The sequence below is a fragment of the Phocoena sinus genome, chromosome 1 (genome assembly GCF_008692025.1).
Source record: "Phocoena sinus isolate mPhoSin1 chromosome 1, mPhoSin1.pri, whole genome shotgun sequence".
NCBI lineage: Eukaryota > Metazoa > Chordata > Mammalia > Artiodactyla > Phocoenidae > Phocoena > Phocoena sinus.
The window spans coordinates 55,808,475-55,825,493 of NC_045763.1; the positions used below are offsets into that span (position 1 = coordinate 55,808,475).

The 17,019-nt window shown below is 41.3% G+C and overlaps 1 protein-coding gene across 3 annotated transcripts in view; it reads left to right on the plus strand.

Moving 5' to 3' along the window:
- CACHD1 (cache domain containing 1) overlaps positions 1-17,019 on the plus strand; it is a 233,408-nt gene that overhangs the window by 103,846 nt on the left and 112,543 nt on the right. For all 3 annotated transcript variants that reach the window (XM_032605257.1, XM_032605238.1, XM_032605247.1), the window contains exon 3: positions 9,729-9,877. In XM_032605257.1, the coding sequence (XP_032461148.1) occupies positions 9,729-9,877 (149 nt within the window). The remainder of the gene's footprint in view (positions 1-9,728; positions 9,878-17,019) is intronic.

The window sequence follows — 17,019 nt, forward strand, 5'->3', positions numbered from 1 at the left end:
CTTTTCTATCTACTGAGATAAGTATATTACAAGCTGGTTTTATTGTGTGAATGTAGGACCAGGGGAGAGAGTGCCCCTACCTCCTAAGATAGGCCATACTGAAGACTCGAATGATTATGGATACTCAAGGCCAGGCTTCAACAACTGAAGAAATCAAATGTTTGTAAGATGCTTTCCCTTGTACTATTATTTTTCCTTAGTTTTAAAGGGAATCTACATTGTGAAAATTTGTTGCTCAAAGAATGCGATATGATGTGCCTTAGGCTGTCTTACACTGACTTATATTTTTATAACGGGGGAGTAGGAGACCTTAGACTAAATGTAATTAAGCCCTGCTGCTGTTAGAACTGCAATGAAGTCCTAAAATGACACGATGTTATGTTCCATTGGAAAGGTAAGTCGGGTTAACTTATTATTAAGAAAGAGGAAATGGAAACATCTAGCTTTTTTTTCATTGTGTCTTAAGATTGTCTTCCCAAGAATTGGATTTAATGAGTTCCTGGCCAGGTGAAGATTAGGAAGTGTTTAGTGGCAGAGTTTTGTTTCCTTGCCAGTCTCTTCTTTCCACTTCATTGCTGAGCTAATTGACACCTGCTGCCAAGTATCTGACCCTTGTGCTCTCGGAGGGCCCGTGAAGAACCCTGAAACGCTCTGGTCAGTCGACCCCCTACTGGAGGCTAGGTCACATTTCGTCCTTCATTTATACAAAAAATGTTTCCCAAGTCCCTGCAGTGTGCCCGGCTCTGGGCCAGGTTGCAAGGTTGGGTGTAGATGAGAGGTGTTACCTGCATTTGGTGTGGGGAAAGTAGTGTGGGCTAGAGTGAAACTGCAGGCTCCCAGAGCCCTCCCAGCCGACCCCAGTGCCTCTAATTCATCCCCCACCCCACCCTGTTACTTAGAATGCTTCTAAGTTATACTTGGTGTTTCTAAGTTATGCACAGATGCTTATACTCTAAATGAGAGTTTTACATGGTAAGAGTGATGGGACTGGGTTTCCTTTCCTTTTCTCTGTATCCCTCATGGGCCACCAGAGAATTCCTAAGTTCCAGCATATTTTAACTCCTTTCCTCCCTGATTCATAAACTAGGAAAACTTATCTCAAAAGTTGTAATGTAAAATGTTCACTTTTCCTATATGCTGTGGCCCGTGCTCCTACCCCCTGCCCCAGTTCTCAGCCTCTTGAGTCTTTCGAAGGTGAAGATTAGGTTAAACTGCTTTTTCCTTGTGAAGGAACAGGCTGTAAACTTTCAAGTCCTGAGTACTTGCTTATTTTGGTTTAAAGGAACCTCAGTCCAGGGCTCCTGTTACAGTGAAGTGGGGAGAAGTGGGTTGAAGCTTGCCCTTCCTTTTGTTTCTTTTGTTATGATCTGGTTGTTAAGGGTAGAGTGGGGTGAAAAACAGGGTAAGAGCCCATTGAGCCCTTGAGTTGATGATAACCTTGGCTTTCAGGAGGCTCGGCTATGTGTTTCCGTGACTCTCCTGGAATATCTAGCAAAAACTGCTGCCCAAACCAAACCCCATTATAATCTTTAAAGCAAACCTGTGTTTTGCTTAAAGAGAGAAGCTGCCACTCTCAGCCGATTCCCAGGGCTCAGCCTCCTTCGGTTCTCTGGCATGTCAGCACTCGCCTCCTGTTTTTTCCATTGCACGCCTCCCCAGCTCAGCCACGGGGGCCCACCTCTCCCGGGATCAGGGTATGTGACCCTGGAGCCCAGACAGCCTTGCACATGTATCTTCCTGGTCCACCTGCAGTTCGTCTGTCAGCGGCTGCCCCACTTCTCCACTGGATGTGCTATTCCCACACATCCGTCAGACGACCCTGAAGCCTCCGCGGGCCATTAGAAATTCAGACGGGCCCTACCCCATCTCCGGGTCTTCATCTGTCTTGTCCTGTATCATTGCCTGCCAGGCCCAGGCTCTTCCACCCTGAGACCTGAGCTCAGAGTGGATCAACAGCCACATCACAGCTATGGCCAGTTGCCATCAGGGTACCTTCTCTGAACTGGTCCTCTTTACTCAGCAAGACTTATTCCAGAGCAGCTTGTATTATCCAGGAAGCAGATGAAGATAGGGAGCTGGACAGGCCCAGAGTTTCTGATGGGCTTGAACCAGATATGAGCAATATTCTAAGTTATCTGCCCTTTTTTGAACTGAAAGCAGGTTTTTCCAATATGGCAAGTAATGGTAGATTGAGGGGCAATGAATACAGTAAGGAATCTTTTAAGTCTCTTCTCAATGCTAGGTATATATGAAAGAAAAATGCAGGGTGCTGTGGTTCAAGAGCATGGGTTCGATCTAATTATTTTTATTAGCTGATTGACCTTGCGTAGGTTAATCTATCAGAACTATCTATAAAAATAGCATATAGCAATTACCAAGCATTGTAAGCATTAAAAAAAAAAGGCATCACATAAAGTTGCACTTTCAAAGTGCCTGGCACATAGTAAGCAGTGGGTAAATGCTAATTACTGTTATGTTATTAGTTTCTTGGGGGAAATGGAATCTTTAAATGAGGAAAGACCAACAATGAGTGGCACAGATGCAGAGTCCTAGGCAATTTGGGGAAAGAAGGTCCTGAGAAGGCTTCAAAGAGGTAAAAGCGGGGCTGGGACTGGAAGAATGAGTAGAACTTAGATCATTTGATCTGGGAGAGTTCACACTTTTCTGCTATTTGGAGGAGCTTGTAGCAGAAAGAGAGTGGAGCTGGGGATTAGAAGCAATGGTCTCTTTGTTTTCTGCACTTACTCAGCATGAGCTTGGGCGCACAACTGAGCCTTGATTTCCTGATTGTAGAGAAGGGGCAGGGAATGTCTGCTCTGCCTAGCTCCCAGGGTTGTTGGAAGGCACACATGAGACGAGTCAGGTAAAAATGCTTTGAAAATCGCAAAGTGTGACACAAGAGTAAAGTCTTATTAGATCCTTACGTTTAGAAAAAGAGGATCCCAGAAGAGTCCCAAACTACCTACGACTGTTAACTATGTAACCTACATGACACAGTGCTGTGGAAGAGGCACCCACAGCCCTGGTAAGGTCATAGCCCTGTGTTAACACAACCCTCCTGACTCTTCCTACGCTCTTTGGGATTCTCCACCCACAGAACCTGAGTCAGTACATAACGTCCCCCAAATAATCACAACAATGACAATAATAGTAGTAAGAACAACAAGAGTAAGTCACTACCATTTACTTGGCACATGAAATCTGTTAGACACTCTGCTAGATACTTTATGAGCATTATCCCTCTTAGTTCTCAAACAATATCATGAAGCAGCTATTGTTCTCTCCAGTTTAGAGGTAATTAAGTTGAGGGTTAGAGAAATCATTTACTTGGTTCCATTTACTGAGTAAGTGACAGAGCTTGACTTAACTCAAATTTCTTTGACTCCAAAGCTTAAGCTCTTTGTGCCATTTTGCTGTTAATTTTTAAGGGAAAAAATGCTTTTTCCCCTCCAGACCGTGTGCCAGGTTTCCTGTGGAGGATTAAGCGAGGGTATGAGCTAAATGAGTGAGTAAAATGGTTAACCTGCAGGTAGTCCCTCTCCCGTTACTTACGGCTCTATTACTGGGAAATTTAAGCCCCACATTATTTCCTTATCACCACCATATGCTCTCTCCCTAGTCCAGAGACTGGGGTATAACAATGAGAATAATCCCTTGTACTCATCCTGGGCTTTATATACTCATTGTTTCATTTGAACATAACAAGAAGCCCTTGAAACTATGTTGTCCTGTTCTACTCATGAGGACACCAAGGCTAAGGGAAGTCAAAGAACTGGCCTAGATTCCCAGCTAATAATTGGGAGAGCTGTCTGGAATATTACAACTGTTACTAATAAAAATAATAGCAAGGGTAGGGTGTTTCTTATATCCTATAAACAGTGTACAACATGAAACAATGAGGAGGTTTCTTCCTTGAACTCTGGAAGGCAATGGTGTGATGTTCAGAGATGGTAAATCCTTGTGCTTGAGTATACTGAAAATTATGTCTATGTCACGGACATTTAAATAACCAAATCCTGAAACTTGCTGGAAAACGAAAGGTTTATTTTCTTGAGTAAATAAGGCTGGAGTCGAAGGAAAGGGGGATCAGCTATTAAATTCTTACCATGGCACAGAGGTTTCTGAATGTCAAATGTTAAACTCTTCTACATTCAATAGGAATTTTGCTATGAATCTTCAGTTCCCTAGGGTACCTTTCCTGTCGGTGCCTGTCAGCATCATTGTTATGTATTTTAAATAAAGCTTTCCCTAACATTCAAAACTCCTTCTGGCTCTTCCTTTTAGGAAAGAGGCATAAATAAAGTTTGTACTATGCCTTTGCATTTTTGTTTTCTTTTACCTTGTTCTAACTGTGTGCCCACCCCATCTCCACTCTTCAAAAGTGTAAAGCTAAGGTAAAAAGAGCTTTTAAAAAAAGGGGGGGCCCCCTCTGGGGAAGTATGCAAATGACAGAAATGTCTATGGGAAAATTAAGGGAAGTGAAATTCAGCAAGAAAGAAATTCATTGATGTTGTGATGAAACGTTGTCACTGGAGATGATGACAAATTGGAATCTGTTCCCATGGGGACCGGCGCGCTACCTACTCATCATTTGACCCGTGGCTGGATGCTGGCTAGCCGAAGAATTGACCCAAAAGATGACAAGATGGTTTCAGTCCCGTCATCTCATCAGCATTCAGGAACCCCTTAGGGGATGAAGGGGAGAGGATAAAGAAGGATAAAAGATGAAAGCTGAGCCATGGAAAGAAAAATGTTTTTAATTACAGTGAGGAGGATTGTGGGTCCACCTGTAGCTTTTTGCTGAGAACGTCCTTTGTTTTCGCCTGTCTGCGGGGATCATGGCAGGATACACACGCAGAATCTGTCTGGCCTCTTGGAAGTTTCCGCCCTGGTAGCCAGTTCTCTCGCATTTAACAGATACATTCAGGATTTAATCTTTCTGTGGGCTATCTTTACTCTAATAGATTGTTATGCTTGCCCAGCAACCTGGATTTGGTTGGCATGCTAAAAGAGATTGCTTTTCGAAAGGGAAAATCTACCCCACGGTGGAGTGTGAGGTTTCTACTGTGAGTGACTGTCACCGTCCTTGTCCAAAGGGCACAGGGTGGGTCATCTCAGGCAGTGGGGTCGCAGGAGGCCAGGCACCCTCAAGCTCCACATGCCTCTGTTTTTTCACACATAAAATAGGAATTACGAGTTCATCTTACTACTCTGTGATGACAAAAATTAACTCAGATGAAAACCCAGAGGAAAATACTGAATTCTGAAGTTCACTTCCTGCAGGATAGGAATGGTGCATTCATTCTGTTCTCCTTCCAGGTTATGAACAAACTGGAACACTGTGGAGTAATCAGAACAGTTTAAGTTAGTTCAATGGAACTGATACCACAGTAGTCAGGTAACAGATAGGCATTGTTTTGGAGGATACATTATTTCAAATTCGGCCCAATCCCTTTTTCATATTGGCGGTAGAATTTAGCAGTTCTAAACTTCTTCAATTTTTTGATTTTCATAGGAATTATGAAGAATTTTAAATGAAATGTAAACTATTAAAAATCTAATTCTTATTATAAAGTAATGAGGCTGTGTATTGCTTATGGTATCCTGCCGAGAATTTCACAGCATTTGTTCAAACGGGTTTGAAAAGAAATGGCGAGGGAGGTTGCTGGTCTGTGTATTTACAGAGTGAAGCAGTGTTGCATAAAGCCCGGAGCTTTGTTCCTAAAGCAGAATGCTATTGGCTTTGGATCCCAGCTTTACTACTTACTGGCTTTGTGACCTTGGGCACGTTATTTAACCTTCAGTGACCACTTCTAGAAGATGGAGATGTGTACTTTATAGGGTTCTTTGAAGGATTAAATTGATATATGCTTGTGAGGTGCTCAGAATAGTGCCCTACACATAGTTAGCCCTCAACAGATGTTGGCAATTACTTGGTTTAAATAAACAAGATAGGGTGTCGCAGTATGAAACACTGAGGGGTTTCTGACCAAGAGGTGCGAATCCTAGTGGAGAGAGCTTGCTTCTGAGACCTTTTGTTCATTGCCTTGTGTGTCTGGGCTCTGCGTGCAAGTTAGTGCCTCTGCCTATGAAGAATGAAGGGTGAGACTCACCCTAACCAGGAGGCCAAAGGCAGATACCACCCCCTGCTCCCCCACCCCCAGGCAGGGCCAATCTCCCATCAGCCAGTAACCACCCCCCCTTGGGTTCCGCAACCCAAGGAACACTTAGTTCCACGGCCAGCCCACTCTGTGCCATGGCTGATCATGTTGCAGCTTCTCTTAAGTTAGGTTTGTCTGGGGCACCATAGCTGAGCAAGTGAATACACAGGTTTTATAGGCAAGACAGTTCTGAGTTCTGAATGAGTGAGTGGGTCCTTTTGTTGTGTGGCTCATTGATATAAGATGACAGTACCTACATTGTAGGGTCCTTGTGCCCAGCATATGGTAAGTACCACTGTATGGCAGCTGTTATGATTTTCTGAAGAACCCTGAAATCTCATTGCAACAGGTTTATAATTCACAGGCTACAGTCTCGATAATTCTGATGATTTACTTGCAGTGCTTCTGTCTGAGCAGCTTTGTTCAGCTTAGCTTCAACATGTTTATCTTAGGATGGAATTCCACCTATCCTGGGTGTTCCGGTTCCTTGTTGCTGCATTAGAAAGTATCCCAAACTTAGTGACATAAACAACTGTTTCTTTATGCCTACGGATTCTGTGGTTCGGGCATTGCAAGGATGGCACCTCTGTTCCGTAATGTCTGGGGTTCCATCAGCGAAGCCTGGGGGCTGGAATTATCCAAAGACTTCTTGACTCATATCCGGAGCAAGGACTGGGATGAAGACTTGCTCACCTAGGGCTGCCAACCAAGCACTTGACTGTGCCCTCTCCATGTGTCTTGGACTTCTTACAGCATGGTAGTTGAGAGCATTCCAAGAGAGACAGGCGGAAGCTGCATGCCCCTTTATGACCTAGCCTTGCAAGTTACATAGTGTCACTTTCTCTATGCTACTGGTTGAAGCCATCATAAGCCTACCCAGATTCAAGCAGTGGGAGTAGAGGAACCCCCACTTCTAAATGGGGTGCAAATTTTTATAAAATTACCGGAGTTATGGCTCAATCTTGGACACGTTAGGGCTTCTGACTTCTGCCTATAGCAAAGCAAGCCATACAATCTCTATTCCAACTACTTCACTCTGCAATTGCATAATGAAAGCAGCCAGAAACAATATGTAAACAAATGACTGTTTCAATAAAACTTTACTTATGAACACAAATTCAAATTTCATATAGTTATTAAATATCACAGAATACCTTTTAAAAAATTACATTTAAAAATGTAAGAGCCATTCTTAGCCCATTAAAAACTAAGCAGTGAGCCAAATTAGAATATCATGATGAGCTGGATCTGACAGCCCTCAGAATAGGAGAAAATATTTGCAAACGAAATGCCAAAGGATTAATCTCCAAAGTATACAAACAGCTCATGCAGCTCAATATCAAAAAACCAAAGAACCCAATCAAAAAATAGGTGGAAGACCTAAACAGACATTTCACCAAAGAAGACATACAGATGGCAGAGAGGCACATGAAAAGATGCTCAGCATCACTAATTATTAGAGAAATGCAAATCAAAACTACAATGAGGTATCACCTCACACCAGTCAGAATGGCCATCATCAAAAAATCTACAAACAGTAAATGCTGGAAAGGATGCAGAGAAAAGGGAACCCTCTTGCACTGTTGGTGGGAATGTAACTTGATACAGCCACTGTGTAGAACAGTATGGAAGTTTCTTAACTAAAAATAGAACTACCATATGACCCAGCAATCCCACTAGGCATATACCCTGAGAAAACTATAATTCAAAAAGGAACATGTAACTCAATGTTCATTGCAGCACTATTTACAATAGCAAGGTCATGGAAACAACCTAAATGTCCACCAACAGATGAAGGGATAAAGAAGATGTGGCACATATGTACAATGGAATATTACTCAGCCATAAAAAGGAACAAAATGGGGTCGTTTGTAGAGATGTGGATGGACCTAGAGTCTGTCATACAGAGTGAAGTAAGTCAGAAAGAGAAAAATATCATATGTTAATGCATGTATGTGGAATCTAGAAAAATAGTACAGATGAACCTATTTCCATGGCAGGAATAGAGACGCAGATGTAGAGAACAGATGTGTGGACTTGGGGGGAAGGGGAGGCTGAGATGAGCTGAGAGATTAGGTTTGACATAAACACACTCTCATGTGTAAAACAGATAGCTAGTGGGAACCTGCTGTATAGCTCAGGGAGCTCAGCTCAGTCCTCTGTGATGACTTAGATGGGTGGGATGGGGGGTGGGGAGGTCCAAGAGGGAGGGAATATACACATACACATGGCTGATTCACTTCATTGTACAGCAGAAACGAACACAACATCGTAAAGCAATTATACTCCAATTAAAAAAAAAAAAGAATATCATGATGAGCTAGATCTGGCTTTAAGTTAGAATTCTCCAAACGTGTAGAAGAGACACTGGGGTATTTCTCAAGTGTCTGTGTGTTTGGATATGTGTGAGGGAAAGAAATGTTTGCAATTTCCCTTTTCATTTTAGAAGTGAATTTGTGAAGATGTTATTTGGAATTTCAGTCCTTTCAAGCACACCTTATCTTTATCCTGTTACGGAACATTTGTTCCCGAGGGCAATGAAGAATGACACTTGTAGGTGGGAAATTTGAAGCAGATTTGAAAATCGGCTTGAAAATAACAAACGAAGATATTCTGATTTGGTTCCATGTTCTCAGCCTCCAAGCTGTTGGATTGTGCGAGACTCACGACCCAAAGGAGATGATTAGTTCTCCTCGAGTGTGCTGATAATGAATAGCTCTACAAAACCAATTAGCAATAATTCTATCAGTCACTGCGTTTGGGTAACATTTTGTTTAAGGGGAAGAAAAACAACACTGTTTTCCTTAGAGATCGCTAATTAAGCTGTGATATTTGGTGGGAACAATGGAGAAAAAAGCAGTATGCTTAGCAATTTGCTTTTGCTATCCCCATATGAAAGTGTATTATGATGAAGTGTTCTGTTCACAGCAGTTAAGAGACATTTGTCCGTGTTAAAGGTGTAACAGACCAAACACAGATCTATTTCTAACAATGTATTTTGTTTTGTATGGATGTCTGCACTGCACAACTTCAGGGATTTGCCATTCACATGGAAGGCTGTGAATGGCGCCCCCTGGAGTTGTGTAGCAGAAGACACTGAATATCATTTCCCTTCCTTCGAGTGTTTTCCTCCTGAAAATTCTGTGGGAATCGAGAACCATGAATAGTGGCATTTTTTCTTCCAATCACTATTGTTGCTCTGTAACTCCTAATACCCACTGTCATGCCGACAATAATATCAACAGACTTCGTTTTCTCCAGCAAGGCATTTTATGGATCAGCATTATTCTATCTGAATTTCAGCACACGGGTAGTTCTTAATGTATTATAATCTATTGTAAGATAGAAGTTATTATTTTACTGCTGTTGAAGTATCGTTCTGTGCCTTCTGGGCATTTTGCAATTTTTATTTCAGTTTACACAATGAAATAAGACTTGGGTGTGTGTTTATCTTACCTGAAGTTTACTGCAGGCAGCTTGTGACACAAATTGATGAACTTACAGGAAAAAGTACAGTGGGTTATTGTCCTGGTCTTTCTATTTATTTTGCTTACTCTCATCCTACAGCTAGCCAAAAAAATCCGAGAGAAGTTCAACCGTTACTTGGATGTGGTCAACCGGAACAAGCAAGTTGTAGAAGCATCCTACACGGCTCACCTGACCTCTCCTCTAACTGCGATTCAAGACTGCTGTACTATCCCACCTTCTATGATGGAGTAAGACTTGGAATTTTTTGTTGTTGTTTAAACCAGGAATTGAATGGCTTTCCATTCATATTTAAAATACCTGTTTGTTTATTGCAAAATGTACTCCTGTCTTAAATTAGCTCTTTAACATAGACAAGTAATTCTTAAAGAAGTATGACTATATCCAGGAAACTCATGGACCTTCCCCGCTTGCCTTTTTGTCAGGCTGCAATCCAGGTTCAGAAGTATCAAGCATTGTTTGAGTACAGAGTTGACTAAGTCTAGAAAATTGCAAACATTTTTTTCATGTGTTAACTAATGCATCATGAATAAGACAGTTTCACTGATTCTGCTAATTTGCCTCATTTAAAGGAATGCTTTTTATCTTTGATACAAGAGTAGAAAAAGCTCCCACTTCATACTTTATAGTGTGTTTAAAACTACCAAGGTAGATGTGGCTTCAGATAATATTGAAACAGAATGGTTGAGGATATTTTTATTTATTGGCATAGTGATATTTATATCTGGAGGTGTATAGGGCCATGTGATGCTGGAAACTGCTTGGAGGGGAAAGAACACTTATCTAGAGGTACAAAGAACTTAATTTTGATTTAGTCTCTAATTATCTGTGTGACCATAATCTAGTTACTTAATGTTTATTTGTATGCACAGTTTTCTATCAGTGGATAATAATCTCTATTATACCAATTTAGAATTGGCTATTTACAATAGAATGACTAAAATAAGTTAACATACTTGAAAAATTATGAGTGTAAATGTTAGCATATTTAGTATGTATCACTCTTCTTTTTGCATAATAAGTGCTCGTGAAGCTATGCAAAGATGGAGACAACATAGTTTTTTGGTAGTTAAGTGATGCTTTGCTTCCACAAAGAAGTGTTTACTTATTACAGCTTCTTGGTGGGCTATGTAGGTAACAGAGCATCCTCAAGTCATTTTATTTCTCCATCTGTGTGATATTAAGATGAGTCTTTCTCTCTGGCTTAGCCTGTCTGCAACCTAGTTTTTTGCTAAACTAAATGGAAAGTGTATACAATTTGGAATGAGACTGTCCGGATATGAATCTTAGCTCCAGGACTTAATACTCAGGTGGTCTCAGATATTTGATGTCTTTGACCCAGCCTGTCTTCATCCCTAGAATGGGATCAATGTTGGATACTTCACAGGATGTTGTGAGCATTCAGTAAAATCAATTATGAAAGTATTTGGCAAATTGTAATGTTCTGAACAAATATCAGCCATGATACTCATACTCTCCTATCATAGTGAACATTTCATTTTTCGTTACTGATATCATTTTTATAGTTGGGGCATCAGTAGCTTAATGTTTTTGACAGTTTGTCTCTAACCTAAAAATAAAATAAGCATCCAGTAGGGCTTTGAACCAAAGAAAAAAATCATTTCCTGGCTGAGAGAAAAGATAGTATAATAAGGGAGAAGTCCTTAGAGCTAGAATTACGCTTAAAACACTGGTTCTCAACCAGGGTGATTTCCACTCCCCTTCATCCCCAGGGATATTTGGCAATGTCTGGAAACATTTTCAGTTGTCACAATTGGAAGGTGGGGACCGTTGCTACTGACATGTAGTGAGGAGAGGCCAGGGATGCTGCAAACATCCTATAATGCACAGGACAGCCCTGCAAAACAAAGAATTATCTGGCTCAAAATGTCAGTAGTGCAGAAGTTGCCTCAGAAGATGGGAGATCTTCATGAAATTCCTAGGTGGAACTACTCTAGATGAAACAAAAAGCTTGAATTGACTGGCGTCTACTTGTAAATCTACCCAGTATGTCACCTCCCCATTATTTTCCCCCTTCGTGAATTTCTGTTAATGTTTCAAGAAGTAATTCAATAATTTGCCTCGTTCCATAGCTTCCTGTTACCTCTTTTTTTCCCCTCTCCTTGTTTACCTTTGCCCTGGAGGAATTCACTGCTCCCTCATCTTTGTTCCCATAGTAAGTTTCCTCCATCTCTATTACAGTGTAGAACTGAATGTATCACATGTAGTTGTTGGTAGGTCTGCCTCCCCTGCTGTTCTGGGCAGGGATTACACCTCATCCATTTTCATCCCAGTACCTCGCAATTGTGTTTGATTACTGTTTATTGGGATCTGGAATGGTTTGGATATGGGGATGAGTAAGGGGATGGAATTTCTACTTGAGAGTAATTTCTACTCTCAAGAAATTAAAAAATTATTGGGTGGGGGCCAAATACTGAACATAATAAATAGTTAGGGCAAAATGTGACACAGCAGAGAGGTGCCGTGGTTCCGCTAAGCAGAGTACTATACCAGGTGGGTGGCATCACCAAAGATTCTGTGAACTTCAGAAGTATGCATCTAGACCTAGAGATTATCATACTAAGTGAAGTCAGTCAGACAGAAAAAGACAAATATTATATGATATCACTATAATCTAAAATGCAGTACAAGTGAATTTATTTACAAAACAGAAACAGAGTCACAGACATAGAAAACAAAGCTATGGTTACCCAAGGGGAAGTGGGGGGTTAGATAAATTAGGAGTATGGGATTAACAGATACTACCATATATAAAATAAACAACAAGGATTTACTGTATAGCACAGGGAACTATATTCAATGTCTTGTAATAACCTATAATGGAAAAGAATCAGAAAAAAAGATATATATCTGAAGCACTTTGCTGTACACCTGAAACTAACACAATATTGTGAATCAGCTATACTTCAGTTTTTTTTTAAGTGTGCATTTTATTTGATCTGGTCATTTGGAAGAATATCACAAGGAAATAACGACATGTTTATAAAGATAAATTTGTAAACAGAGTCATTGTAGTGCCATTTAGAATAGCGAATATTGTATATATTCCTAAATTTCTAATAATAGGAGATTAGTTAAGGAAATTATGTCACATTCAAAAAGGTGATAACATAAGATGCAGCCATGCTGTAGAAGAGAATTTGCTGACTTGTGAAAATGGCCATACATGCATACACACACTGTACACATCTCAAGTTTGGGAAGACTTACATCAAAATGTTTTGGAGTAGGGCTTCCCTGGTGGCGCAGTGGTTGAGAGTCCGCCTGCCGATGCAGGGGACGTGGGTTCATGCCCCGGTCCGGGAAGATCCCACATGCCGCGGAGCAGCTGGGCCCGTGAGCCATGGTCGCTGAGCCTGCGCGTCCGGAGCCTGTGCTCCGCAACGGGAGAGGCCACAACAGTGAGAGGCCCTAGTACCGCAAAAAAAAAAAAAAGAAAAATATTTAATAAAATATGTGGATAAGTAATAAAGTAGGTCACAAAGCAGCATGTATAGTATAATTTCAATTTTAAAAAAAATATATAGAGCTTCCCTGGTGGCGCAGTGGTTGGGAGTCTGCCTGCCAATGCAGGGGACAGGGGTTCGAGCCCTGGTCTGGGAAGATCCCACGTGCCATGGAGCAACTGGGCCCGTGAGCCACAGCTGCTGAGCCTGCGCGTCTGGAGCCTGTGCTCCGCAACGGGAGAGGCCACAACAGTGAGAGGCCCCAACAGTGAGAGGCCCGCGTACCGCAAAAAAAAAAAAAAAAGTTTTGGAATAAAGACAGTGGTTTCCATTTTGAATATGCTAGGATAAGGCTTGAGGTCTGAGATGCAGTCCATCCAGCCATTTGGCAAAAACTAGTGGTCTACCTTCAAGTGAATATAATAAACCGTAAAATGTAGTTTCTGCCCTCCAGGAATTTCTCACTTAGTTCAGTTTAACATCTAAGAGACTTGAATTATACTTTTAGCAGGACCCATGCTGAGTAAGCAGATGAGTATGAGAGGCTGTTCCTCCTTTAGAGGCTGGACTTCTGTGTTGAATGTAGAATGGAAACTGTGGAACCGCAATGCAATCTTCTCTCCTTACTAGGAGTAGTTGACAGAGCCAAGAGCTGCCGTTTGGGGTGAATCTGGTAAAACCAGAAGAGTTCTGATGATAAAGCTGAGTACTCAGAAGATGTACAGATGACAAAAAACAGGTTCCCTCTTAAAGAGAGATCTGATCACAACCGTCTGCAGCTGGAAGTGGCAAGCGACAACTACCCTTCTCTTAGACTGAGTCTTCTTGGCTAAACAAGAAGCTCACTTGCCAGAGAATGTGTGTAGGAATTTTTGGAGTGAACACTGAGCTGACACTTCTCTAGGCATTGGCTAAGCACAAATACTTTGTAAAATTGAGGCTCTTTCAGCTTTTTAATGAAGATTCAAAGATGGGAAGAGTTAATAGTAAGTTTTTGCTGTGAACCAGGGTAGGAATCCTCAGCTGCCCTTTTTCCAGTTTCTCATAAAACGCTTTAATCTGCATTTTTTAACCATTGTGGGATCCTAATGTGGACATTTTCAGTCCCTCTTTCTTATATTTCAATCCCTCCGAAAAAGTCTCCATTTTGAATCTCAGGGAGTCCATGTTGGAGTTAAATGCAGAAACGAAGAACTCCCAGTCTTGAGAAGCAATGTAAGGAAATTACTAAAAACAGGTTATCGTCTATGTCAGGAGATACTGTTTTTTCTCTTATGGAAGCAACATAAAGTTTCTTTTTAAAATAAATATACCTAAATTTTAAAAAACGCATTAATTAAAATGAAAATATTAAGGGAATGTGACCAAAGTTTTGAAGATGATCGATATGGTAATGACTGAAGTTAAGGAAAAATGGGCTCAAGGTTGTTGAGAGAAGTCCTTCCAAATTGTAAGATTTTACTGTCCTATAAAGCAAACAGCTTTTTTCTTTTTTTTTCGGTGAGGGGGATGCGGATGGACTGCACTGTGCAGCTTGTGGGGTCTTAGCTCCCCGACGAGGGATTGAACCCAGCAGTGAAGGTGCGGAGCCCTAACCACTGGACCTCCAGGAAATTCCCTATAAAGCAAACTCTTTATGCCCATGAACTGGCCACAATCATATGCACTAATAATGCCATTATAGTAAATATAAGCAAGTGGACTTGAGATAAGGGATCACCAGTCTTATATCTGGATCTTGTCCATTCTTAAATACGTGGGCCCTATAAACATTTTTAAAAATGCAACAGTGACCCAATAGCACTCGAGCTATTTATTACTAACATTGTATCTGTAGCCCATTGACCTTGCTTCTCCAACTGTATTAAGGACAAGTTAGCACTAGGCCAAAATTTTTATGACTGATTTTAACCAATGGCTAATTTTTATATTTTAGGCCTAGAATTTTATTTTTACTGATTTATAATCCATATTTGATTTTTTTTTTTTTTTTTTTGCGGTACGTGGGCCTCTCACTGTTATGGCCTCTCCCGTTGCGGAGCACAGGCTCCGGACGCGCAGGCTCAGCGGCCATGGCTCACGGGCCCAGCCGCTCCGCAGCATGTGGGATCCTCCCGAACCGGGGCACGAACCCGTGTCCCCTGCATCGGCAGGCGGACTCAACCACTGTGCCACCAGGGAAGCCCCATACTTGATTTTTGTCACTAAAGCTTGATAATGCATATTTTTAAAAAATAAAATGCCCAGTTCTGAAGAGAGAGGGACTTTAAAGCACTCTATTATAGAATATTCTGCAGAATACACCCTGAAGGTTATACTATGATGACAAAAGAGAGAACCTGCAAAGCAGCAGAAAATTGATTTTTTTCAGATGATTTTGATACTTTACTTCTCAGACCAGTCAACTCTTCTTACTCAGGAGCCCTGGAAGTTAATTATTTTGTACAGGGTCCTGCATAGTGATTAGGTATTCCGTCAATATTTGTTGAAGGAATGATGTGAAGAATTAATATTATCTAATGTGGAAAAAAATAGGCTGTGGTTTAATCTAAGACAAACTCATTTTCAATGGTATTACTTTAAATAGCATAATTTTGAGAATGAGTTTATTCACTCGTATAATTTAATTTACAGCTCCCTTTGTGTTGTAATGGGTTAGGTGGTGAGGGTCCACAAGATCCTGGGCTCCCTCGCAAGGATTGCAGAGACACAGAAACACCTAATAATGCCCGTGGTCTATATCTGGTCTACAAGTGTGTTTATCTTGGCTCCCCGAGATGTTTTAAATGTTTTTAAATTTGTAAGTTTTAAAATCTGTTGCCTACCTTTAAAATTTAGGGGAATTACACAGTTTAAAAATCCAAACTTCAGGGATTTCCCTGGTGGTGCAGTGGTTAAGAATCCACCTGCCAATTCAGGGGACATGGATTCGAGCCCCAGTCCAGGAGGATCCCACACACCGTGGAGCAGCTAAGCCCATGCGCCACAACTACTGAGCCTGTGCTCTAGAGCCAGCGAGCCACAACTACTGAGCCCACATTGCCACAACTACTGAAGCTCACATGCCTAGAGCCCGTGCTCCGCAACAAGAGAAGCCACTGCAATGAGAAGCCCGTGCACCACAATGAAGAGTAACCCCCGCTCAACACAACTAGAGAAAGCCTACGCGCAGCAACGAAGACCCAATGCAGCCAAAAATTAAAAAAAAAAAGGAATCCAAATTTCTGTCTTCTCTAAAATCAGATCTGACGATGATGGGTCCACATTCCCACTGGGCAGTAGTCAGCTTCTGTGATGAGCATCCCCCTTTGAAGACAGCCTGCATTCTCTCCTTCACCACAGTCCCCACTAGCTCCTGTCGCATTATACCCAGCCTATTCCCCTGACTTTCATTACCTGCTTGGCCCACATTAGCATGTGATATAATGTTAATAAATTTTTTAAATGTCTTATCCATGTGCATTCCCTGATGTGCCATCTTAAACATACATGCTCCTTCTGTCAGGTTTAAATATAGCTCCTTTATGCATAATACTGAGAATATCTATCCCCAAAACCCGGCTTGCCACAGAGATTGGGTTATCCTGTGCACATCTGAAGCTGTTATTTTATCAGCAGGCCCTGCTAACCCTTGACTTTTTCATAAATCAGTCAATAATTTTGTCTTCCACATCTCTTAATCCATTTCTCTCCTTCCTTCCCCAATTTCTTTTGTAGGTGCTCCTGCCTGGTAACATTCTTATTTTTTATTTTTGATATCTTTATTTAAGGAAACAGGAACAATGGAGAGGTTAAACCAGGGAGGAAGTACTGGGAAAATGAACTGAGATTTTTATTCTCTTTTTTGTCTCCAAGTAGGATTCAGTGCTGTTATCCTCACTTAATTAATACTTGTTAATTGGATA